This window comes from Oryzias melastigma, linkage group LG12, assembly GCF_002922805.2.
Source record: "Oryzias melastigma strain HK-1 linkage group LG12, ASM292280v2, whole genome shotgun sequence".
NCBI classification, from domain to species: Eukaryota; Metazoa; Chordata; class Actinopteri; order Beloniformes; family Adrianichthyidae; genus Oryzias; species Oryzias melastigma.
This window is the reverse complement of record NC_050523.1, coordinates 11,880,823-11,904,955: the sequence shown is the minus strand read 5'-3', so window position 1 is coordinate 11,904,955 and position 24,133 is coordinate 11,880,823. Positions and strand designations below refer to the sequence as shown.

Below are 24,133 nucleotides of genomic sequence, written 5' to 3'. Positions count from 1 at the left end.
ACTGAATATAACAAATATTTACTTTGTAATAACATACTAATGTTATTGCAAAAACAACAAAATCAACAAGTTGTGTTCAAGGAGTTTCAGTCTTTAAACAAAATGAATGTAGTTTTGTGTGCTGTAACACATTGACAAAATTGGAGACAAAGATGTTTGTTAAAAATAACTTTTACAGAGTAATGAAACTAAAAATTTCTGCATTTGATCAATTGTTGACACATTGTCTATAATTTCTGGAACTTTCTCTGCAGCCCTCCATGACCAGACTCACAAACTCATAGTTTCACACAAAATGAATTATTTTTAAGTCTCCTCTAGCTAAAATAAATTATTAAATCAACGCTCAACATATTCTAGAATCTGTTGATTCTAGAACATTCTTGAAAGAACAAGACATGAGGGGAAATCAGCTGAAGTGACCAACTTTCCACTATAGGCAGTTATTCTACTATCAATGATCAGGTTTAATTGAATAATATGAGCACGACAATCAGTTTTATCTGCAAAATTAACTTATTTCCATAATTATTAGAAATAAAATAAGGTAAACTAAATGGTGCCCACAAAAATACCTTGGTATTTGTGACATAACACGTATTTTTTTCTGTAGATAATAACAGTATTTCTTTTGTTAGCATGTATATTTCTTATGTTCAATTTTAGTTTATGAAAAGTGAAACTAATGTCAGGAATCAAAAATGAATAGTTCAAGTGACAAAAGATTTTAAATCAAACAACTTGATTAGAAGCTCCATGAAAGCAAACATGATTATTATATTTCATCTGATGAAAGTTCAAGAAATCTAATTTCATCTGATGTAATAGTTGGTGTATTTAGTCATTTTTACGAGTTACTCAAGCTGTTTTGTTAGTTATTACTGACTCATCATCGCACATACTCCCCCCATATGCATATCAATCACTCCAACCGCAAAAATAAATCTGATGTCAATGAAAAACATGAACTTTTTAAAGAATTAGGCCCTAAAAATGAAATGTATGAACTGTGAAAATGTAGGCCCCATCGCAGCACTTTAGATTGACGTGTCATTCAGCCAACGGCGTTCGTCAGTTCATTTCCCCCAACAGCCAATCAGCGGTCGCGCAGTGGGCACATACTCCGACGTCACGTCGACCTGAAGTGTGCAAATCAGCGGCTTCCAGCGTGCTGGATGCCACCAATCAGCACGTTCCAACGAGTTGACGCTCAGCCAATCGCAGGCGTCCACGACGGGAAAGCACTGACGGCTTATATATGGAAATCGTCTGCTCCATTCAGCATCATTTAACACAGCAAAGAACACAGAAAGGAGAAGAATATTTGAGAGAATCTGCGCAGAAAGGAAAGAGGTTTCTTTCAGCTGAGACTACGCTAAAGGCCATCGTTTTACTGACAAATCGTTAGCATTGGTATGTATTATTGTTATTATTAACAATTAATATATATATTTTCATGAATCAGTTTGTTTAACAAACGAGTTTTAAAATAGGTCATAGCTTCCTTTTTAACTAATTTTACTCTTGAAGCTTATTGCAACAATTTATTTTACATTATTATTATTATTCTAAACGGTTTTTGTGGTGCTACAGTGGATTGTTTTATGCTAGCGATGTTAGCTTAATGCTCTCTTATGCTATTAAATGTTAATAGAGTTGTGATAATGCACATATTGTTTAACTATTTAAAATGAAATGTTTTAGTTCGGGTTTTGTTGAAGGGCAAAGTACTCCTCTGGAAAAGGTTCTCGAGCGTAGTGAAGAGGAAAAGTAGTCCTGTTGGCTGCACGCGCGTTGAATAGGGAGAGGCCACACGTGTATTCAGGACGGTTTGTCTTACGTCGCATTTCCTCTTTGCAGGTTTTCGTAGATCTGTGAGCAGACGCGCGAAACATGAAGCTGTTGTGGGCGGTAATGCTGGTAGTCGGCGCCGTGTTCGCCGAGGAGGAGGACAAGAAGGACAGCGTGGGAACTGTGATCGGAATTGACTTGGGGACTACCTACTCTTGGTAAGGAAAAACACTCTGGTTGTAGTTTTGTGGGAATTTGGTTGAATATGTAATTAATCAGGTGATCTCATCATAAACTCTTGCTTTCTTTTCTGCAGTGTTGGAGTCTTCAGGAGTGGCCGTGTGGAGATCATTGCTAACGACCAGGGTAACCGCATCACTCCCTCCTATGTGGCCTTCACAAGTGAGGGAGAGCGTCTGATTGGTGATGCTGCCAAGAACCAGCTGACCTCCAACCCAGAGAACACAGTCTTTGATGCTAAGAGGCTGATTGGGCGTACTTGGGGCGATTCCTCTGTTCAGCAGGACATCAAGTATTTTCCCTTCAAGGTGAGTTTTGCTCTTGGTTGCTCAAACAGTAGTTTATGTTATGAGTTTATCTGGATATTAATTTTGGACCCTTGTCCTTGTGAAGGTTATTGAGAAGAAAACCAAGCCCCATATTCAGATTGACATTGGTGGTGGTCAAATGAAGACTTTTGCCCCTGAGGAGATCTCTGCTATGGTTTTGACTAAGATGAAGGAGACTGCTGAGGCCTATCTGGGAAAAAAGGTACATTAAAAAAATCACTTTTAAAAAAATTTAAAATATGGTCAAAGAAAACTTGGAAACTAAATTTGTCTTTTCTTCTCAAGGTCACTCATGCCGTAGTCACTGTTCCTGCATACTTTAATGATGCTCAGCGCCAGGCCACCAAGGATGCTGGAACCATTGCTGGCTTGAACGTGATGAGGATCATCAATGAGCCGTATGTGTCAAACGAACAATCAGATTTTCTGAAAATGGTTATTCTTTACAAATTTTTAACCTTTCATGTTTTTTTCCTTAATTTAGAACTGCTGCAGCTATCGCCTATGGTCTGGACAAGAAGGACGGCGAGAAGAACATCCTTGTGTTCGACCTGGGTGGCGGCACCTTCGACGTCTCCCTTTTGACCATCGACAACGGTGTCTTTGAGGTGGTGGCCACCAATGGCGACACTCATCTGGGAGGTGAAGACTTTGACCAGCGCGTCATGGAGCACTTCATCAAGCTGTACAAGAAGAAGACCGGCAAAGATGTGCGCAAAGATAACCGGGCTGTGCAGAAACTGCGCCGTGAAGTTGAGAAGGCGAAGAGGGCTCTGTCTGCTCAACATCAGGCCCGCATTGAGATCGAGTCCTTCTTTGAGGGAGAAGACTTCTCTGAGACTCTCACCCGTGCAAAGTTTGAGGAGCTGAACATGGTAAATTTAATTTCCATTTACATTTTTAATGCTTTTAAAATGTAACTTTGTCACGACCCTAACTTTTTTTGTTTTCTGCCCTTTTTCTTCTTCAGGATCTGTTCCGTTCTACCATGAAGCCTGTCCAGAAGGTGCTCGAGGATGCTGACCTGAAGAAGTCTGAAATTGACGAAATTGTGCTGGTTGGAGGCTCCACCCGTATTCCCAAAATCCAACAGCTCGTAAAGGAATTCTTCAATGGAAAAGAACCTTCTAGAGGTATCAACCCTGATGAAGCTGTTGCATATGGAGCTGCTGTGCAAGCTGGAGTGCTCTCTGGAGAAGAAGACACTGGTAAGGGAATCATTCATCTCCATTCGACTTGTTTTACTTGCTCAGAGTTATATTGCATGCTTAATTATTTTTCCTTTTCCAGGTGATGTGGTTCTCCTGGATGTGTGCCCCCTGACTCTTGGAATTGAGACCGTTGGAGGAGTAATGACCAAACTGATCCCCAGAAACACTGTGGTGCCAACCAAGAAATCTCAGATCTTTTCTACCGCCTCTGATAATCAGCCAACTGTCACCATTAAAGTTTATGAAGGTAAGATTAAGCAAGATTTCAAAACAGTGACGCCAATCAAACTTCTTTTTCCTCATGTGAAACGATGCACAAGCCTAATTATCTGTTCTCATTAGGTGAACGTCCACTGACAAAAGACAACCATCTGCTGGGCACTTTCGACCTGACCGGCATCCCCCCTGCACCCCGCGGCGTTCCACAGATTGAAGTCACCTTCGAGATTGACGTGAACGGCATTCTTCGCGTTACTGCTGAAGACAAGGGCACTGGGAACAAGAACAAGATCACAATCACAAACGACCAGAACCGTCTGACGCCCGAAGACATCGAGCGAATGGTGAACGACGCCGAGCGCTTCGCTGACGAAGACAAGAAGCTGAAGGAGAGGATCGACGCTCGCAATGAGTTGGAGAGCTACGCCTATTCTCTGAAGAACCAGATTGGTGACAAGGAGAAGCTTGGTGGCAAACTCTCAGATGAAGACAAGGAGGCCATTGAGAAAGCAGTGGAGGAGAAGATTGAGTGGATGGAGTCGCATCAAGATGCTGAGATAGAAGATTTCCAGGCCAAGAAAAAAGAACTAGAAGAGGTGGTTCAGCCAATCATTACCAAGCTATATGGAAGTGCAGGTGGTCCACCACCAGAGGGCGCTGAGAGCGAGGGAGAGAAAGATGAATTATAGGGAGGTTTGGCCTCATTTGTTGCCTCTTGCCACCATTACAGTGGCTTCTGTTTATGAAAGTAAGACTGATGGGACTCGATAGTGAGTGGAAGGGAAGGAATGGCGATAACAAGCAACTGTACTGAACCCTCTGAAAGACTTTAAAAAAAAATCAGTGTGTGAAGCATTCTCTTCGTTTTGAAGGCGGAGATTCGTCAGGCCAAATATGAGGCTTGTTGCTGCTGTTCTCATGCAGTTTTGTTGTTTTTGTGGTGGGGATTTACAGGGGAGGGATGGGGTGGGGGGGCAAAGTAGGGGGTGGATTAAGGAAGGTGTCTGGAATTAATTGCTTTGTGTTCAGACAAAGCAAGAAGTTATTTATTGACCTCTGAAAATACATTGAAATAAATGTTTGATATAAACTGTCACTTGTTCTTGTCTTTTCTTTCCAAAAAAGTGGACTTTGCATTAAAATGGTTAGTTATACTTTGTTAAAATGCTATGGTTCCTACTTCATCCTTGCACTAATATGGACATATTTTGGCTTGCAAGGTCCAGGTTTTGATCAAATATTCAAAGTTCATGCAGATAAGAGCTCAGACTTCAGTCCATACTTGCAATAATGTAGATCTTAGAATAAGTGTGCATCTTTTCCTTATCACACAATAAGCATCTCAATACAGTTTATGTAAAATATTAACTTTGTGATGATACAGTACAGTCGAATTATTTTACCTAGATTGCAACCTAGATATGTAAGTATTAAAAACAATGCATTACATGAAAACAAATGTTTTCTCTTACAGGCACATTTCTTTAAAGAACAAAATATCTTTGACATAACGGCTTCAAACAAAACCCTGCATTTTGGGTTGTTCTTTGTGGTTAAATAAGTGTCTAATGTATTCAGATATTTGCAGTGCTGTAATTACAACTTAACCAGTTGTAATTAACCTGAGTGGTAGAAGCAAACTTGACTTTTTTGTTTGTATCACATGTTCAAAAAAAAGAAAAAAAGCTTAAAGGTTGCCAGAAATTGTTTATTTACCTCCCAACTGATTTTATACATTTTTTACCAGCATAACTTTGGTTGTATTTGTGACTTTCAACCAACACTGCGGTGACACTCAGCGCTTGATGCATTTTTTAAAATGTATTTGTATCTTTTACATCCCTATCTTAGAACTAGCAATTGATTTTTTGTTTTTACAAATACTCTTTTATTGAGGGCTTAATTTTAAAAAAAAATATGTATAGAACACAACTTTTAATAATATTGTATATTTTATTCAATTTTCTTGGTGCTCAAAGTGTTCACAATGCCTATCCATTATTCATTGATCTTTTAATTCTACTTTTAAAGAGTTTTATAGGAATATTAGAGGTATGTTTTTAAATATTTGACATATTGTTAAAGTTTGTCAAGCATTATGATAAACTAAATGATAAACTCTCCTGTATAGTGCTCTAACTTTTCTTGTAAATAAAATATGACTTATTTTAATTAATAATGAACTTCAAGTGGTATTGAGATTAAAACATACATTTTACTGTAAAATATGTGAAGTTCTACTTGCAAGTCTTTTCCTGCCTAAAATAAAAACCTCTTAAAAATGCCATAATATAAATAAAAATCCTAAGGAAACCAGAAATGTGTTGGCTTGAAGATTTTAGATGGTGATGCTCTCAGATGATCATTTTATTGAATGATAAAAACTTAAAGAATTGAAGTGAGCTGAGAGCAAATGTCTATGTGAATGAATTTGGTTTTGATGTATATTTTTATTGTGTGAATGACAAATGACAAAAATGAAAGAAATGGCATTATTTAAAAAATGTGTATTAAACTCCATCAAAAACGTATCACTTCACCACAGTTACAACACAGTCATTATGTATTACACCATGTGTGTCCATCCCTCCAAACACAAAAGCTAGATTGATGATGTCAGAGGCTTCTGATTTATGGGCCTGTTGTTTGTCTCCATTCTTCTCGCCATGTAGCTGCCAGGGTATCAGACACATGGAATGGTCCAGGCGGTTAGGTGGCAAGTCTCCTTCAAATTTAACTAAGACCCATTGTTTTCTTTCTGGAAGGAAAAATAAGACAACTGATTTAGTTAAACTAATGGCAGATGTATTTTACAGTAAAAAGGACAAAAATCTAAAGGAAAATAATGACAACAAACCTGTGTTGAATTTGTGCATAGAATTGATAGCGCCATCTGCAGTCAACCCCCCGAAGATGTAAATATTAGGCCCCAAAACCACAGCTGAGTGGGCGGCTACTCCAGGTGGGATATCTCCTTTGGTCCGAACTTTCTCCCATTTCAATCTCACTACAGTGATAGATTAATCTTTTTTAAATACAATATAATTAACAGCTTTGGCTGAGTCTTCCTCAATACTTTTTCTAAAAAAAAAGCTTACTTGAGTCAATAGAGTACATGTCATTGTAAAATTTATCTCCAGCCATCCCTCCATGAATGTAGATTGTAGAACCAACGGCCACAATAATGTGTCCATGTCTGGCTGCAGGCTGTCTGCCTTCTGTCTCTGGCTGAGACCAAGTGGAAGATTCTGGAACACAGTAAAACAGATTGTCAAGAATGAATAATATTCCAAAATTACAATGATATATTATGATAGAAGGGAAAAATTCAATTTGAAATGGCTCAAAGCATATCAAACAACTCCCTGAAGAAAAGAAGGCTAAAAATCTATGAAATACTTTTTGTCAGACATATCAAATACTAGATTACAGTTGGTGTTGTCAAGAGTGGCACAAGTACTTATTGAGTTTAGGGGTAAACCACATTTTTTTCCCCTCAATGTGCTTCTTTTTTTACATGGGGTCACACAGGATTTGTCTTTTTTTAAATACACACAATCATTATAGAAGTACTTTAAAGAGATTAGTTGGAGATACTGCAAAACAAAACAAAGGAAATGTGGTACTTTGTGAAGATTGCTCTGTACAATATGCTTAAAATAAGGTTCAATTGTGTCAAACCTGTGTCAAAGACGTGAAGCCTCGAGTCTGAAACAGGTACAGCTCCTGATTCCCCACCAGAAAAGACATATAATCGGTCCCCAATGCAGGCTGAATTTGTGTGGTATGTCCTGGCACTTGGTGGCTCCCCTTTTACCACAATACTGTTCCACTGAGGCACATCATCTGGAAAAAAATGGCATTACAGAAAGCTGTATTATAGTTTACTTACAAGTATTATTTTGCTAAACTAAATTACGTCTTTTTTCATTTGTGAAAAGGTGCAAATAAAGGCAGGTTAGAAGAATGTAAAATAAGATTTACCATTGAGATCTATGCTTTGTAGACAGTTGCGATTGCCACACTGCTGTGCTCCACCAAACACCCACAAGGTCTGCGGGTTGCTCTCTGTTACAAAGGTGCAGTGTTCATAACGAGGCTTTAAACATTTCCACTCCAAAGTGTTCCATTCGTAGTCATCTGTTTTCAAAAGAATATGTTTGTTTAGCTATGTTTGCATGGACATGATGCAGATGGCACAAGGCAGTGTCTAAATTATCTCATCTCACATTTCATTAATAAAATTAACCTAGGAGGAAAATACATTAAAAAAAAAAAAATCAAATCTAGTCCAGCTATAAACTATTGTAAACCCTTTCACGGTTCTTATGTTAACACATTTGAAATTCGAATATGTCTATCTAATATTTATGTTACCCAGGTTTATGGCGTAGGTATCTGAAAAGCTTCCACTCGGATTGGCTCCACCAACAATCAGAATTTTTCCTCGTCCTCCAACTTTGGATGGAAGGAGCACACAGTTATGTCCCACACTAACTCCTGGAGCACTCCCGCTGGGGATTAATGAGTACCTGTTGACATTACATTTATATAAAAGATTAATAGGACAACTTTTATGATCAGTAGTATATCCGTTTAAATTTACTCACCATATTCCTACTTTAGGGTGATCAAGTGGATCTAGCACAGGCAGAAACTCCATGGTTCAGAGAAGTTATTGCATGCACCAAGTGATAGTTCTTGTCACTACTTATCTGTCAATAATGTAACTGTTTATAGTGGATTTTAGCGGTCAATTGTAACAGTTAAGAACTCTCACAAATAGTTACGTGTGAAGTAAAACAATGAACGCATGCCAAAAAGGTTTGGGAAATCAAAACGTCCCAAAGAAACCTCAATTTGTAAAGAAAAGTGAGAGCTTACTTGCAAAAAATTACTCTTTAGCATTCCACCAATCACTTCCGGGCCGATAGGGTGTATTTCCGGTTTGAAAGAATATAATATCCGCAAACTAAATTTAAAAAATGACGGCTTTATTTTGTAAAGGGTCTGGCAGTTCATATCGGTATATTGATACATTGAAAAAAGTAAAATATTCAAATGAATTTTTAGGTTGGCTGTGCGAGCGCGAGGCTCACATTGGTTGCAATGGTTCTTTGGTGCGCATGCTCATTTATCCTAGCAAATTTACAAGAGGAAAAAAATAAGACAAATTGCAGTTTGCTGCTGTTTATTGTCACATAAAAGGATTTCCCACTATTGTACGCTCATCTTTTTAATTGAAAAGGTAGGCTAACTCCCAAATTAATTGATATCAGTCTGTCTTAATTTTTAATTTCCTTTACAAAGTGCATATGAAACTGTTTTCTGAGTGTCAAAAAACAAAAAGGGTAAAATTGTCTTAGAAATGACAACTAACTTTATACTTAACCATCGCAGTCATTCTATGGTTTTGCTTTAAAATCAATATCCGAAGTTTTTGAATACAGTTGTAAGTTGCAAAGTGGCTTTCAAAACATCTCTTGTCATCTGTCAACATTTTCAAAAATTCAAATGCCTAATGTTCTTGATTTAAAATAAGTAACAATTAATTAGTAATGAATCATTACTGAGCATAAAAGTAGTTGAAATAACTTAACACATTTTGTTAAATTAAAAATTAACAGGCTTTTATTTATATGATTGATTTCAAAGCAAATGATTTTTTTTTAAATGTTATAATAGTTTTATTGTTTTTATTGAGTTTTAATCTTTTTTTCAATTATTTTTTTACTTTTCAAAACTTGCTAGTCACAGAGTGGCCGCTAGGTTGTGCCATTGCACTTCAGGGCATTGCTTCTAAACTCCAATCATGATCCTCTATGCTTTGTATGTTTTTCTGGATAACACACCTGCTTCTAATGACTATTATTATCCGGCTTTTGCAGAGCTTGATGATGAGTTAAATCAGGTGTGTTTAAGCGGGGTAAAAAAAGACAACATGCAGGTTGGTGGGCTCTGAGAACTGTAGTTCAGAAACTGCTATAGGACTCATGAGACATTCAGGTCTTATGTCTATGATTACAGTCTGAGCATTTGTCTGTGCTTTTCTATGTGCTAAGTTAAAACATACCTAAAAATGTTTACACTATCATAAAATTGGAATCCCACTTCATATTAATAACAATAATGAAACAAACATTAGTTTTTCCAGTCAAAATTGTGTGTTGAATATGGGGTCCTGCTGTTCGAAATTACAGTCAGTAGCATCTTTGCTTAAGAGTGTTGTTTTTTTTTTTTTGAAAGGAATCACAGACAAGGGAGTTCCTGGAGGAAGAGTCAGATATAATTTAAGTTAGATCTGGTACAAATAAAAGCAAAGTCTTAAAGCAGTTATTGTTGAGACAAACCACATAAAAACATCATGTGAAATTCCTCTAACAGATTATCTGATTGTTCCCTACAGCTAGTGTTGTTTGCTTTAGCATTTGTGGATGATATTTAAATTAATATCAATATAAAATGGTGGAGATATTATGAATATTTATCATATAGGGAAATTCTACATAACCTTTTTACGATATGGCTTTCATCCAAGGTGATGACATTTGCTTTTCAGTTTTGTTTTGCCCAGCAGCCCCTGATTCAGCTCTTGCAGCCTATTACAGTGACCTTCTTGAACTCTTCTTTATGCTTCAGGAGGCTGTTTGTTGACGTGCCAACAAAGCCCTTGCACTCATTCTCTCTGGAAAGCTTCTTGGTACTCCAGCCATGACATCCTTTCCTTACTGCTACTGTCTGCGTTCATAAACTTCACAAACTGTCGCCTCCCGTTTTAAACCCTAATTCCATGATCTGCAGAGATTTAAGAAGTGTTTCATTAGAGAGTAGCTTCCCATTTGAGACAGTATTTAAGACTTTGGTGGAAAGATAAGTTCTTAATCAAGCTCAGCTTGGAATTTTGGTCTATAATGCCTGCTTCCCCTCTCGCTTGGAGCAAGTGTATTCTTTGTAGTTGATGTGAAGTTTGGAAATGGTCAAAAAACCTCTTTTTAAATATTTAAAACTTTTCTCTCCCACACTGCCCTTGAAGCCGTGCCTTCCAGTCTATTTCAGCTACTGTTGACATGTTCTTTGTGGCAGTAAGGACATCTCCGTACAGGCAAATTTTCATGTTATTGCACAATAATGGAGTTGACCTCTAGTGAGAACTCCACTGTCATTTTCAATCTATCAGTGTAAATTGAAAAGTAATTTTTAACAAAGACTTCCTCTTACAGCCATTTAACTCTTCAAACTTAATAAGGTGTCATAAGAATTCACAGTTCTACAACTTATAGTAACTGAAAGGTTTCTTTGATTGTGGACTCAAATCCATTAACCAATGTTCTCACCGCCCTTGGGAACATGTGTTTAAGCGACCACTTCCAATGAAAAGTCTATGTAAATGCACGTTTTGGGATTCCACATTCAAAACTCTTGTGTTCATGCATATGCAGGTTTCTATGACTGTTTTGGGGCTCTGCTAAATTGAAACAAACCAAGCTTTGACCAATCAGGGACTCGGATTCGGCAGTGACGTATAGATGGTGTTATTTTTAACTCACAGGACTGCCAACCATTTGAAACTTGATCATGGAGGAGAAATTAATAAATGTGGTTTGTGCTCGGCTGGATTTATATGACATCAAGTTTTTCATTGCGAGGTTTGCACCGCTTTGCAAGCCTCTTCCATGTGTTGGTGGAGGACATGTGCTGGTAAACAGTAAAATAACAAAAAGAAGAAGCTCCTTCCTGCTTATCAAGTATGAAGACCATGAGTTATACTCATTCATTAAACTGAGTTTAGAACACACATCACATGCCCAGCATATCCGTAGTTTTAGAGTTTGATTGTTACCAACTGTTACATATTTTTCACAGAAATTCATATTTTCAAAACACAATGTACACAGGAGTTCACTCTTCTATGGCCCAATTAGAGATGCTTAGCAATTATTTTTGCTCAAATCTATAATTTTGGAGTGTTTGAACTTTTCTGACAAAAAGCTGTTCGCACTGATGTGCTTAACAGAAGGTGCCTTTTGTGTTGCCTTGTGGGAGACCTTCGTGTGGAAGTCCTGCTCTGTTTCCTCTTCAAAGAAGCCCGTGTGTGAGTTTCAGAGAACTCCTTTGTTTTTCCTTCCCGCAACTGATAAGGACCCAATGAATCAGGTTTTCTTCCCAGGGGTGGCTGAATAAGGGGAAAAGAAAAATTATCTTTGCAAAGTCGATGGGACAAGAGGACATGCAGATAACTGAAAATATATAAATATATATTTGTATAAATACAAAACAGTCTGTTTTTAGAACAGGCTATTTTCTGTAGACATGCCTTCAAATACATTGTTTTGTTGTACATGGACATTTTACAATATATCAAGTATCATTTTTTTTTCATTTTTCTTTCACAAAAAGCTTGAATTAAAATCATCATGGAATGCCAGGTCTGTGAGTAATCAGATTACAATGAGGGTTCATCCCTGGGTTACTGGCACACTGCCTTTGGGCAATATGTCTGAACAATGTTCTGCATCAATTACTGTTGTGTCACATTTCACCTAGAGGTGTGTTAAGTCAAGTGGCAGTGTAATCTGGATTATTGCCACAGAATGACTGGATTATCAATATTTACTACCCAGCGGTTTTTAAATCGGGGTATTAAAATCCGTTATTTTTTGTTGTTGCTGCCTCCTCAAAAACATTTAAAGTGTACAAAAAATTATTCTGGTCAGGATGGTATATTTTGAAGGAAAGAAAAATATTTTACTCTTTGAAATAATAAACTAAATGAATTATATTAAACCACTCAAACAAAAAAGTGTATTCTGTTATTTTAATTTTGTTTAAAATATCCTAAAATTGTTTGGCACAGTTATAAAGTACACGTTACAGACTGGTTGATTTTTTTATTTATGTATTTTTTTAACCATAAAGCAGTGTAAAGCAAGTGTAAGTTAAGGAATCAAAAACCTTGCAATTCTTTTTAACATCTAGCACTTCTATCTTCAGCAGTGACTTTAGCAACTTTGTCCTTTTGTTCTTTTTCTTTCCAGGCATTTCAATGCATCTGCTCTTTTGCTTCGGGTTTCTCATCAGTTCCATGACCCAGTTTTGACCGAGCTTTAGTTGTTGGACAGATGGCCTCACATTTAGCTCTGAATTTTGTGGTGTACTGATGGGTTTACGGTCAAATCAGCAACTGCAACGTGATCAGGTACTAAAAAACTGAAATGGTTACCTCTTCACTGTTGCACTTGATTGTAGGCATGCGTTATTTCTTCTGAAAGCATGTGTTATGTTTTTTCCTAAATGCAGAGCGTGGAATTACAGTCAAAACAGCTGGATTTTGCCCCAAACTCCTTTTAGCCTTCTTGTATTTGCTTAGTTCAACACATGACAGATTCTGTTGGGTTCAATGTTCATGAAAGCTTTCCATCCATCCATCCATCTTCTTCTGCTCATCTGGGACCAGGTGGCGGGGGCATCATTATAAGCAAAGTTGCTCAGACTTCCTTCTCCCCACCCACTTCTTCCAGGTCTTCTGGGGGGACCCCGAGACATTCCCAAGACAGCTGAGAGAAGTAGTCTCTCCAGTGTGTCCTGGGTCTTCTCTGGGGCTTCCGCCCAGTGGGACATTCCCGGAACACCTCCTCAGGGATGCCTCTAGGAGCAGATACCCGAGCCACCTCAACTGGCTCCTCTCGATGTTCTGAGGAGAAGCGGCTCTACTGTGAGCTCTCTCCGGGTGACCGAGCTTCTCTCCCTATCTCGAAGGGAGCGCCCATCCACCCTACGGAGGAAGCTCATTTTGGTCACTTGTATCTGGGACCTCGTTCTTTTGGTCATTACCCAGAGCTTATGAGCATTACTGAGTATTGAACCAGTAGATTGAGAGCTTTGCTTTCTGGCTTAGCTCCCTCTTCATCACAACGGACCGGTTCAGCGACTGCATACTGGCAGACGCCACTCCAATCTGCCAGTCGATTTCATGCTCCGATCTTCCCTCACTTGGGTACAAGGTCCCAAGATACTTAAACTCCTCCACCTGGGGGAGGAGCACTCCCCCCACCTAGAAAGGGTAAACTACTATCTTTCTTCGGCTTCTTTTCCTCTCCAGCTTTCCACTTCTAGATAAATGTTAATTGTGTCAAACAAGGTGAGTTTGAGGCTATCCCAGGAAAATCTGTTGACAAATTGATGGATTTCAATCTGTGGTAAACACAATTACAAGTTGTCTTGAAGTTGAGTCATGATATATGGACTTAAACCCAGTCATCAGATAGAGGAAGGCACTTGGTTGAGTGGCAAAACTTTTCAAGAAAGAAGACTTTAAGTCGAGATGCCATGATTTAACTTCAAGACAATGTGACAACTTACAATTGCAGTTTCTTTGGCCATTCAAACTTTCTAAAGATGACAATATACCATACTTTTCAAACAAATGAACGTACCTGCCACCTTTGTCTTGTGAAGAACTTATACGTGTTGTGTTCATTTCCTTCAGGGAGCAGAAGTTATTGACATAACATTTTGTACTTCACTGGTGCAACAATGTAAACATATTAAAACTTACTTTGGCATGGCTGTTTATGTGCTAAGTGTTATTTTAAGTATTAAGGTTGTTGCTTAAATAATTTATTTCATATAGACATTCTCTTAGAAAATAATAAAAAAAGATTAACCAATTCATTTTAATTGTTATTAATATGACTTCTGCTTAGGCTTAAAAAATGTTCTTTCATTTACTTTTTGTAACTTTTTTTTTTTTCAATAAAAAGCATCTTGGTACTTATTTATTTTTACTTTTACTGAAAGGTACTGTAAGTAGTATTAAATAAAAAAAATGCTAATCAAATTAGAGTCAATACATTATTTTACTTGTTATTTAAACACATAAACATGTCGGACCCACACAGATACGCACCAACAGGCATCGAGTTTCTGTCTTCTGTCCTTAACTGAGCCTGAAACCGACCTGTCTGCAGAGACAGTTGCATGCTCTTTTCAAGATGACCTCACTGAGAGTTTTCCTGCGTAAAGCCTCGCCTTTGTGCCCTGAGGCATCGTCCTTTCTTCTCTGTACTCACGGTAAGACATAATCCTTATTTTTTTTTTTTTACCAAAGTGTGATAGTTTGTAAAAATTAAAATGAAAACAAACCTAATAGCTAGAATAATTAGAAAAAAATCTTTATATCTATTTATTAATTATTTTTCTTTATCCTTGTGAGGTTGAAAGAAAGTTTTCAGATAAAATTTGTCATAGGTCTGTCTAGGCAAACACTCGATCTTACTGAGTGTCCTAGAAGAGAGGCATGTCACTTGCAACATCAGGTTAACTGGGATGTAGTAACATGTCTCCTGGTCTGGTAATGAGGTTCCCCCCTCATCTGGTGACACTCTGAATCATTTATGGAGGGTATTATCTGAACAGGGGGAGGGTGCACCAGGACTATTACTGAGACTAAAACCTCATCCATAATCTAGTATTTATCAGTCAAGAAAAATTAATATGAATAAGGTATTGAAGAGGTGTGGTAACTTTGATGAGATTGACTTTTTTTCATAAAATAGTAAGGCAGAAGTTAAATATATCCTGGCTTCCAAAAATGTTTTAAACATTGGACACATTTTTAAAAATAATGCTAAAATAATGACTAGAAGGATCAAGCCTTTTTTGAGTGTAGCCTTTCTGAAAAAGTTGTCTGTATTTCCTAGTTGCAAAAAAAAAAAAAATTGGCCTGCACAAAAAATTGAGAATTTATCATTATCGCAATATCAGATTGCTTAAACTGTGTTAAATAGTTACCTTAAATGTTTGCACTCATGCTAAAATGGCTTCAAGTATCAAATAAAGCCCTTTAAGCTGCATACATTAATGTACAAACACGATCTGAGGTCCTACAGTGTAATTTGGACATCAGGAGTGGGAACAGCGCTGCACGATTTGGGTGGGAGACGGGGCACCTCAATACTTAAAAAATCAGAAGCTTGGCTAGGCTGATGCGGCAAGTCAACCCATCAGCTTTGAACACGTGACGTTTTCAGTGACTCAATCAAATGGTAGAAAAAATTCCAAAATAGCTGCTCGATGTAAGGATTTTCGTCCCGAATCTTCATTCATTTTCTTAACCCATGGGGTGCAGGATACTGTCCCGGCTACTGTTGGGCTAAGGTGGGTGGTGAGACTCACCGTACTGCGAGCGTCTCTGAATAATCTGGTCAACCCAGACACAGCAACGTGCTTGCCAGCGCCTTTGTTGAGTTCTCCAAAACATTGTGTAGTATTATTTTTAATTATTTATTTTACTCAAATGAAGAGGAACTCCCATTTACCAGTTTTATTTCTGAGTCGTAATAACACACATAGAAATAGTTGTATTTACTGCCATGCAGCTCTTTTTCCATATCCTGTGTGTGCATCAGTTGAATTGTGCTGACTCTCAGGTTCTGAGTGCTCATTAGTGGGTCTAATGTGTGTGGGGGGAAAAAAAGAAATTTAAAACCCAGAGCAAACAATTGTTAACCTCCAGGATTGTTTTAGCTCATGTTTTAAGTTAAATATCTACTTTGTTTCTTTTTCATCTTGTCGTGGTGAGTGGACAGATCCCAGAGCAGAGTTAGGTGAGATGGAACAGCGGTGAAGTTTTATTAGCCTCACAAATACAAAAAACGAATAACTGAAGCACACTGGTAGCGGAGGCAGGGAGCTAGGCCGACGAAAAGCTTTTACCAGGAACCAGGAGGGAGCCAAACTCAATGTAAATAACCTGGCAGGTTGGAGGAGCCAGGGAGAGGCTTTTATAGGTGCTTCCATTAAGGATGGGAAGCAGGTGTGCAAGGCCACCAGGTAGTGAGAGCCACGCCTCCTGCCTCACGCCACCCTGTAGAAGCACAAACAAAGACACACATAAGCACAAAGCAAAATCACCAAAACCAACAAAGGAAAACACCTAACCACAACACATCTTGTGCCCTCCTAGGATAAAAACAAATATTCAAGAAAGCAGTTTTAGACTTAACTTAATACATTTTTGTCCTTAGGATCGACAGTCTACTATCATATATGTCGCTCTTAAAACTGATATTGACTAAAAGGAACCAGGAATGTTTGAGCAGATAGGAATGAAATATATGCAGGACATGAGTTTTTGAGAACCAGTATTGAGGAACACTAAGTGTTTTTACTTCTTTGTTCTTCTACCTCTACCAGGAGTTAAAAAAAAAAAATGTGCCAAGTCTAGTGTGGGAACGACAAACATCCCGTGTACCCAAGCTCTGAAATGCCAGCGGCGTTATCTCAGTGAGGCTCCCTCATTTTAGCGTTAGACTATCCGCTTCTGAACAAGTTTAATTTAAAATCACACAAAGCCTGTGTTAGCAGTGGCCATGTCAACTGATAAGTGTCAGACTGTTGCTAGCAAATAAAAGACTCCCGGGCTAAGAAAGTAAAAGAGAAGTGGGTGCAGAATATGTAAACATTAGAGTTTAATAAAAGAAATTAAGTGTTTTACCAATAAATTGATGACATCTGATGCCAAAAGTGACCTTTAATATCTATGTGCGATCATAGTCTTCATTTAGCTTCTGCAGGGGAAGATTGAGAACTTTCAAGTTATTTTTTTCCTAAGTCTTCTCCAACTTTCCTTGAGTCCCCACAAAATAAGATATATCCAAAATACCTGGAAGTTACAAACTCCAAATCCTTTTATAGCAGAAGCTGTAAGCCCTTTTGAATTAGAAGGACCATATGTTCTTTTTCATCACATCCCCTTGCAAGACCTCAGCTTAACAATCATAAAGGTTCCTTTACATCCTTTTACAGTATTGCTCTTTTGGTTGCTATGACTGTATATGAGAAGACAAGTCAATGGTGATGATATCCACTGGTTGTTATTGGACTTGACCTGGTTTTTGGCAATGTAGTCAGATATTATATGACAATACCAAACCCCAAACTTTCATAAATTGAGCCAATAGGAGGAAGAAACAAGTCAGGGAGTTGAAGGAAAACAATAAGTCGTTTTTTCTAGACATAAGGATTCATAGCACTTTTCCATCTTGATCTAAGGCCCCTACCCTTTTCATTCACAGACCCTTTTACCCATACACACACGCATTCATTTACACATGGATTATGCTTTACATGACACAAACCTCTAACCACCTGGAAAAATGTGGGGTTCAGTGTTTTGTCCAAAAACATCTTGACACATGGGTAGGATGGTGGGAACTTTCGGTCCTCCAATTAAAGGTCAATCATTCTACTACAGCCGCCCCAAACACTTACAGTTGGAAAATTAGAGTGTAATATTGTTCATTTCTGTGGTAAACTCTTGCTGTTTTACATTAAAGTGAAAAAGGAAAGACTTGCATATGTACCAGCTCACCTAGTGGGGAATAATTAGGTTTTCAAACTACAGTTCGCAAGTATTTTTTAGTGCAATTTGTGCAAGCGATTCGTGTGTAGTTTTTAAAGTTTTGCGTGTGTAACTAGTTTCCAACTGTTGCAATTTTAATTTGTGCATGTGTAAATTGCATTTTGTATTTTTTTGAATTTCATAATGTTTTTACTTATGCCCAAAACGTGTTATATGAATTACAAATCAAGAGTTACGTACACACAAATCCAAAGATATTCACAAATCCAAATTTATGCACGCACAAATCAAGAAATGCATGCACAAATCCTAATTAATGCACAAATCAGGAATTGCATACCCACAAATTAGAATGAGTCTATTTTCTCTCCTTATAATTTTTATTCTTTTATTTAACACTGTACTGTGTCGTGATTTTTTCATTGTATACCCTGTGACAAATGATGGAACAAGGTATTCTCAAAAAATATTCAAACTACCCACATGTTATGGTATCAGGTGATGGGAGATTGCACTAATCCACCTGTAAATGTTGTTTTTCTTTGTTAAAATTCCCTTGAATCTGATTTATTGTGGACATTGTGATTTCTCTTCTTTAGCCCCTTAACCATGAAATTCATGAAGGTACTCAGCTTTGAACCCATTCTGGCCATAACCTTTAAATCAGGTGGCTCTAACCTTCAAACAGTCCTTTACAATTGTATTGGCCAGTGTTTGTGTGTGTGTGTGTCTCAACAAACCTGAATACCTTAAGTCAAATGGCTTGGTCAGAACCTACGGATGAAACAAGATGGCACACACAAATGTTACTTGAAGCTGGGGGCCATTTGATCTTTTTTTGGTTAACATAGAGGCAGTGAATTTGAAAAAAAAAAGTTTGCTCGTGCTTTCTCTGCAGCTCTGCTGCTCATGTCATGTTTAATATCTTCTAGAGGATTTTTGTTCTCTGAAGTTGAAGTCAAAAGAAGTGAGGAAAAACTAAGATTTTACTTTTTGGGGTAAAGTTTGAACTAAATATATTTAGGTATTTATTGCACATTCACTATTTTTGGTTGTTAGTTAAAAAAACAACTTAAATTTGGAAAAGAATGAAGTGTACTCGAATAAAGCAATGCATATTAAATTAATTTGAATTTCATTCTGGTTTGTCGGCTTTTTCGTTGATAAGATGCAACATAATTTTAAACTGCAATTGGTTTAATGAAAACCAAAGATTTTTTTATAGTCATGCTTTGATGTGTGAAAATATAAACAATCAAGAGTAATGAGAACAACAATACTGTGTTGTTAGTCCTGACTGCTGCAGTGCATAAAGATTTGCATATGCTATGTCTAGTTTATTTTTTTAAATTTATTTTGCTATATAAAAATATAAAAACGGACATCAAATTGTATGTTTTATTAGTTTATTAGTTTATTATGTAATTTTTACAGAATTCAGCATCAGTTAATGTGTTTAGTTAATTGAAGTAGCTACATCTGTAAAACAGAGTCACTGGTTCTCTACATCCCTGATAAAATTCTATTAGCTTTTTTATTTTTTTTCTGTATTTTAAACAAATGGTAATTGTTTCGGTAAGAAATATAACTTTTTAAAATTAAATTGTGATGTAAAAAAAGCTAACCTTATTCAATTATTTTCGTAGGTCAACTCAAACTGTCTGTGTTCTCAGAGGATAAAATGCTTGCTGTCAGCGGTGAGTTGTGTACAACTGTATTCACATAGATAGAAACTGTTGATTCCTGTGACAGTACCTCTCATTTGTGCTGCTTGATGGCGGTAAATGTTGTACAGTAGTTTGCACTTCATCTTTTGCAAATTTTAATGAAAAAAAAAACACTTGTACAGAAATGTTTTTATTATACTCTACTAATAAAACAAGTAAAATGTTGTGATTTAAACCAATGTTTTTCAACCTTTACTGAACCGTCAAACATTTTAAAAAATTTTTGGGGGCACATCAAAGTAACGCATAATATCACTCTATAGCCTAACTCACTACACATAATAGAATGAAGTATCAGTAGTTCCTAAACTTATTTATACTAACTTAGATGGAAACTTGGATCTGTTTAGATGAACTCAAAGCTTGCAAGAACAGAAGAAAGACACAAACAAAGCTCTTCCTCAACAGCTTTTAGTATCCTTGTTTTTAGTTTTGATTGTAGTTACCTCATATGAAAATGTAGTCGAAAAAGGGGGGCAATGTTAAAATAACTTTGTTGGTCAGGATAGGGAACTCCTTGACAGCAGTCATCCAAAAGCTTTAAACCACAATCTTATTTTATTTAATCGATTTCCTCTTGCTCTTGTGAAATCCCGTTTTATCCAAAATATTGATATGGCTCTCTAACTCAAATTGTTCTGTGAAGTCTGCAAATGAATTAAAATTGCAATTTCTCCTCAAATATCTTTAAAAGTCTTACAATTTCAATATTTAAAAAATATTACTTGATGATTTCAACTTAAACATTTATTTTATAAAATCTTTAATTAACTTAAAATCCCCCCCAAATCTCTGAGGAAGTTCTGCTGTGAGGTCACAAGAGGCAATCCTGAAAGCATAGATTTCATAAACACCAGCCAGGCGAATGATGCCATCTACCAAACTTCTCCAGGAGAGGACAGTACACCTGATGACCTCTCACACTGCTGGTTTAAAGCACAACAGACAATCATCGATGATGAAAGCACAGATTGAGAGGGGGTACATTGATTCAGAAAAAAAGAGGTTGTTTATTTTAGTTTCCAAGCAACCAGAGAAGAGCATCCTGCTGGCTTTTATTTGTTTTTCTCCACAACCCCTCAGCATCTGTGAGGCTTCTGGCATCTCTTTATAAAAGACTAATTACTCCTCAGAATCCAAACTATTTGTTTTCGTTTATTTTTGTCGATATAAACAGGAAAAGACCAATACATATATCCCCTAAATATAAATATCCTATTTAACACCTTTTGAAAGGAATATTTTATTTGTAAAAAAGGTTAACACTATACAAATTTTGCCTCAATAATTTATTTTCTTTGCACATATCCTCTCGTTTTGATAAAGATTCAGTTAATGTCATTTTGAAGAATAGTTTTATGTATTTTCTCTAAATTTTGCTTTTATACTAAGCAAAAAAGCTAAATAAATAAATATCAGTAAGAGTCACAAGAACTTCCACTTACCATCCCTATGAGATGTCATATATTATTGTATATCATCTATACTCATGCAAATTTAAACAAAGACAATTCATGCTACTATCTTTAGTATCAGCCTCTTCCATCATTTCCTGCTGGTACCTTGTATTTGACTAATTCTATATTCCTGGGGTCGGGTTTATTTGCCTAAAAATTCATACTCCAAAAAGTCAAAATAAATCATGTTTAAAGATAAAAGCAGCTCATCAAGTCTTGATTTATCTAACAATTTATTGTTCCTTTCATAGCTTGTTACTTCAGCAGTGAGGCATTCTCCTGTTCTTGTTCAGCACACAATAATAACATGGGGTGATCTCAAGCAGAGTTGATTAATTAAGCATCCTGCATTTGGTGTATTGACCTTTTTGTGAGGCATAAATGATTACGGTTAGGACCAACAGCAGTTATTATGTTGGTGAAATTAGTTTTTAGCTCTCAAACTGAGAATGTGCACTGAGGACACTGATGAAATAACTGAAAAGCAGCATAAACCAGTGCAGTTCCTTCTACTTAGCATGGCTGCTCAGAAGTAAAATCACCTTAAACATATTAATGTGGCAGTCTGAAAAATTAAACAACATGTTTGACAAAAAGAAAAAATCTTTAAAAATGAGTTGCTGTTATTGGAACATAATATCTGAAAGCCACATTTGGCTTATGTACAGGCATATAACAGCTGGATTGTCTTTGCGTCTTGGAAGGGGAGGGGCTTAGTTCTCAAGAAGCTTTTGCTACTTGCACTTTTTTATTTTTAATTAGGAAAATAGTTATACATTTTTGTCAAAACTTATACAAATATTTTATTTTCAGAATTTGCTTTTTAGAAACCAAATAAAACATGTATTTTAGTGAGTATACAATAGATTTAATAAAGTGGCTTTAATAAAACAACAACCTTTTTTTTTGTTTCTTTTTATGTTTGTATCCACATTTTCTAAGATAGATGATATATTCTGGAGTGACAAAGCTTCTTTTTTTCAGTGTCATCTTAAAATACATTTAATTCAATTTAGTAAATGTTTAGCTGTGACTGATGTCAACTAACTTAATTATCAGGGCAAACTGCTGCTCTACAGACGTACCACTACTGGTGGTACACAGTTAAATGACAACCATCCCCAGGACTTTTGATAGTGTTGTCTTAAAACATAGATTTGAGGAATAACATATGTCATACACAAAGCTAAATATACAGTAAAAATCTAAATATTTTACAAAGCTAAAACCTGTGGAATACTTCTGTACTTAGACTAGCCTTCACTTAAAGAAGCCTCACAGCGCAAAGAGGTGAAATCCTAGTTCACAAAGATTGAACCGATGTAACCCAAACAGCATGTGCAGCAAACAGCCAATCACTTTAATAATCAAGAAGTGGGAAACTATTCAGGATTTGAAAAGTATGTGTAGATGATCTTACTTTGATTTTATGGTTTCCAGATTAAATGTAACAAAATGTGGAAAATTTTAAGCTTTTGATCAATTTTGCATGCAGTGTTGGAAGCAAAAAACATCCGTAAGGAACTCCAAGGCTTATGTAACTCGTATGCAAAGGTAAGTGCTGCAGGTTATAATCGTGCAAAAACCTAATGTGGAATAAACAAGACAGATGTTTTAGCTCTGCCTTATTTTTCAGGTTGGTATGTTTCCAGACTCTGATTCTGGGCGAAGGCAGAAGACTCAGATGGTTCCTGATAGCAGAAACCCCATCTTTTTACAGACATTTCACTTGTAAGCGCCTATAAAATTTGCGTGACTATCAATTTGATCACAAAATGCTATGATACAAATGCAATATAAGTATAATTTATGGGTAAACTTGTGCAAAGGCTACAGAATAAAAAACAAGGAATGAAAGCTGCAAAGCTGAAAAAAAGTATTTTAAGTGTTTTTTTACAACAAGGACAGTAAAGACGATCGGTAGCCTTAATTTAGTTCAAATAAAATTGACCGTGCAATGAACTAAAAAAAAATAATAAACTTGATTAAAGTTAAATTTAATAAACTAAGTTTAATGATTTTTTTAAGAATATAATTGGCTGTTTTTTCCATTGTTTTGCAACTGATACATTTTTTTTTCTTTTTCATGCATTTTTTTTGGCTGCTGCAACTTACAGTTTTCAAAAATCTAGTTACTGTTCTTCACACACCATCCTTTGAATTTGCTTTGAGCTTTGCATTGAAAAATTGCTTTAAGTTTTATTGAAACCTTTTTTTTTATTGGCAGTGTAGTAAGTGAGGAAGATCTTCATAAGAGACTGCTCATCACAATGTGGCACTTTGACTCTACAACAAGGTACCTGCTGAAAAAGTTTGGGACAATTATGATCTGAATGAAAATACAGCTACTATAAAAAGGGCAGCATGAGTGTACCACATATATATAGAAAAAAACCTCCCTTCTGGGTAAGGAAACACTGTTTTATAATTGATGCTACTGCATGCAGCGTGTGTTTACCTCCACATGAGTGTTCCTTTGTATGCCTGCCTGTCTTTGAGGCGGACAGAGTGAATGTGCTCCTTTCGCTTCCCTGCATCAGCAGACTTAAGCTAAAACAGGGTCATTGCTGTAGATTTGGTCGAATGAGTCACAAATTTGTGCTGTGCTGTATTAAGGGGGCAGCTTTAATATGAGCTGCCAACATGAAGAGCACTATGCTGTAGACATGGATGCTCTCTGCAACCAAGGTAGATTCACTTAATTCCCCTGTGGTTTGCTTTATTATCACTCATTATTGTTTTTATGACTATATAACAAAAAAACACATTTTGCATGGTTTGAAAGAGTGTCTACAGG

At 36.7% G+C, this 24,133-nt stretch overlaps 3 protein-coding genes across 3 annotated transcripts in view; 2 read left to right on the top strand and 1 right to left on the bottom strand.

Moving 5' to 3' along the window:
- Window positions 1-1,230: 1,230 nt before the first annotated feature.
- hspa5 (heat shock protein 5) lies at window positions 1,231-4,878 on the top strand. Its single transcript, XM_024299263.2, has 9 exons — window positions 1,231-1,413; window positions 1,861-2,009; window positions 2,108-2,339; window positions 2,425-2,562; window positions 2,646-2,758; window positions 2,845-3,235; window positions 3,331-3,568; window positions 3,651-3,818; window positions 3,914-4,878. Exons 2-9 carry the CDS (start codon window positions 1,894-1,896, stop codon window positions 4,477-4,479), a joined length of 1,962 nt encoding a protein of 653 aa, XP_024155031.1. The 5' UTR covers window positions 1,231-1,413; window positions 1,861-1,893; the 3' UTR covers window positions 4,480-4,878.
- A 1,404-nt stretch (window positions 4,879-6,282) lies between these two features.
- On the bottom strand, window positions 6,283-8,542 carry rabepk (Rab9 effector protein with kelch motifs). Its single transcript, XM_024298688.2, has 7 exons — window positions 8,401-8,542; window positions 8,168-8,322; window positions 7,775-7,930; window positions 7,472-7,636; window positions 6,889-7,038; window positions 6,648-6,797; window positions 6,283-6,548 (listed from the first exon to the last, which is right to left on the bottom strand). The coding sequence occupies exons 1-7, from the start codon at window positions 8,451-8,453 to the stop codon at window positions 6,322-6,324; spliced, it is 1,056 nt and encodes a 351-aa protein (XP_024154456.1). The 5' UTR covers window positions 8,454-8,542; the 3' UTR covers window positions 6,283-6,321.
- A 360-nt stretch (window positions 8,543-8,902) lies between these two features.
- The window catches only part of rgs3a (regulator of G protein signaling 3a), a 126,372-nt gene continuing 111,141 nt past the window's right edge, over window positions 8,903-24,133 (top strand). Inside the window, exons 1-5 of the mRNA XM_036214430.1 lie at window positions 8,903-9,038; window positions 19,799-19,849; window positions 22,832-22,890; window positions 22,973-23,067; window positions 23,564-23,632. Coding sequence (XP_036070323.1) covers window positions 19,834-19,849; window positions 22,832-22,890; window positions 22,973-23,067; window positions 23,564-23,632 — 239 coding nt within the window. The 5' untranslated portion in view covers window positions 8,903-9,038; window positions 19,799-19,833. The remainder of the gene's footprint in view (window positions 9,039-19,798; window positions 19,850-22,831; window positions 22,891-22,972; window positions 23,068-23,563; window positions 23,633-24,133) is intronic.

Excerpts from the sequence above, each read along its gene's own strand:
- rabepk (XM_024298688.2), bottom strand. The coding sequence starts at position 8,453 with ATGGAGTTTCTGCCTGTGCTAGATCCACTTGATCACCCTAAAGTAGGA. Across the intron at positions 8,323-8,400 it reads CACCCTAAAGTAGGAATATG|GTACTCATTAATCCCCAGCG; the intron begins GTGAGTAAATTT and ends TAATGTCAACAG. Across the intron at positions 7,637-7,774 it reads ACAAAGCATAGATCTCAATG|ATGATGTGCCTCAGTGGAAC; the intron begins GTAAATCTTATT and ends ATTTTTTTCCAG.
- hspa5 (XM_024299263.2), top strand. The coding sequence starts at position 1,894 with ATGAAGCTGTTGTGGGCGGTAATGCTGGTAGTCGGCGCCGTGTTCGCC. Across the intron at positions 2,340-2,424 it reads TCAAGTATTTTCCCTTCAAG|GTTATTGAGAAGAAAACCAA; the intron begins GTGAGTTTTGCT and ends GTCCTTGTGAAG. Across the intron at positions 2,563-2,645 it reads AGGCCTATCTGGGAAAAAAG|GTCACTCATGCCGTAGTCAC; the intron begins GTACATTAAAAA and ends TTTCTTCTCAAG.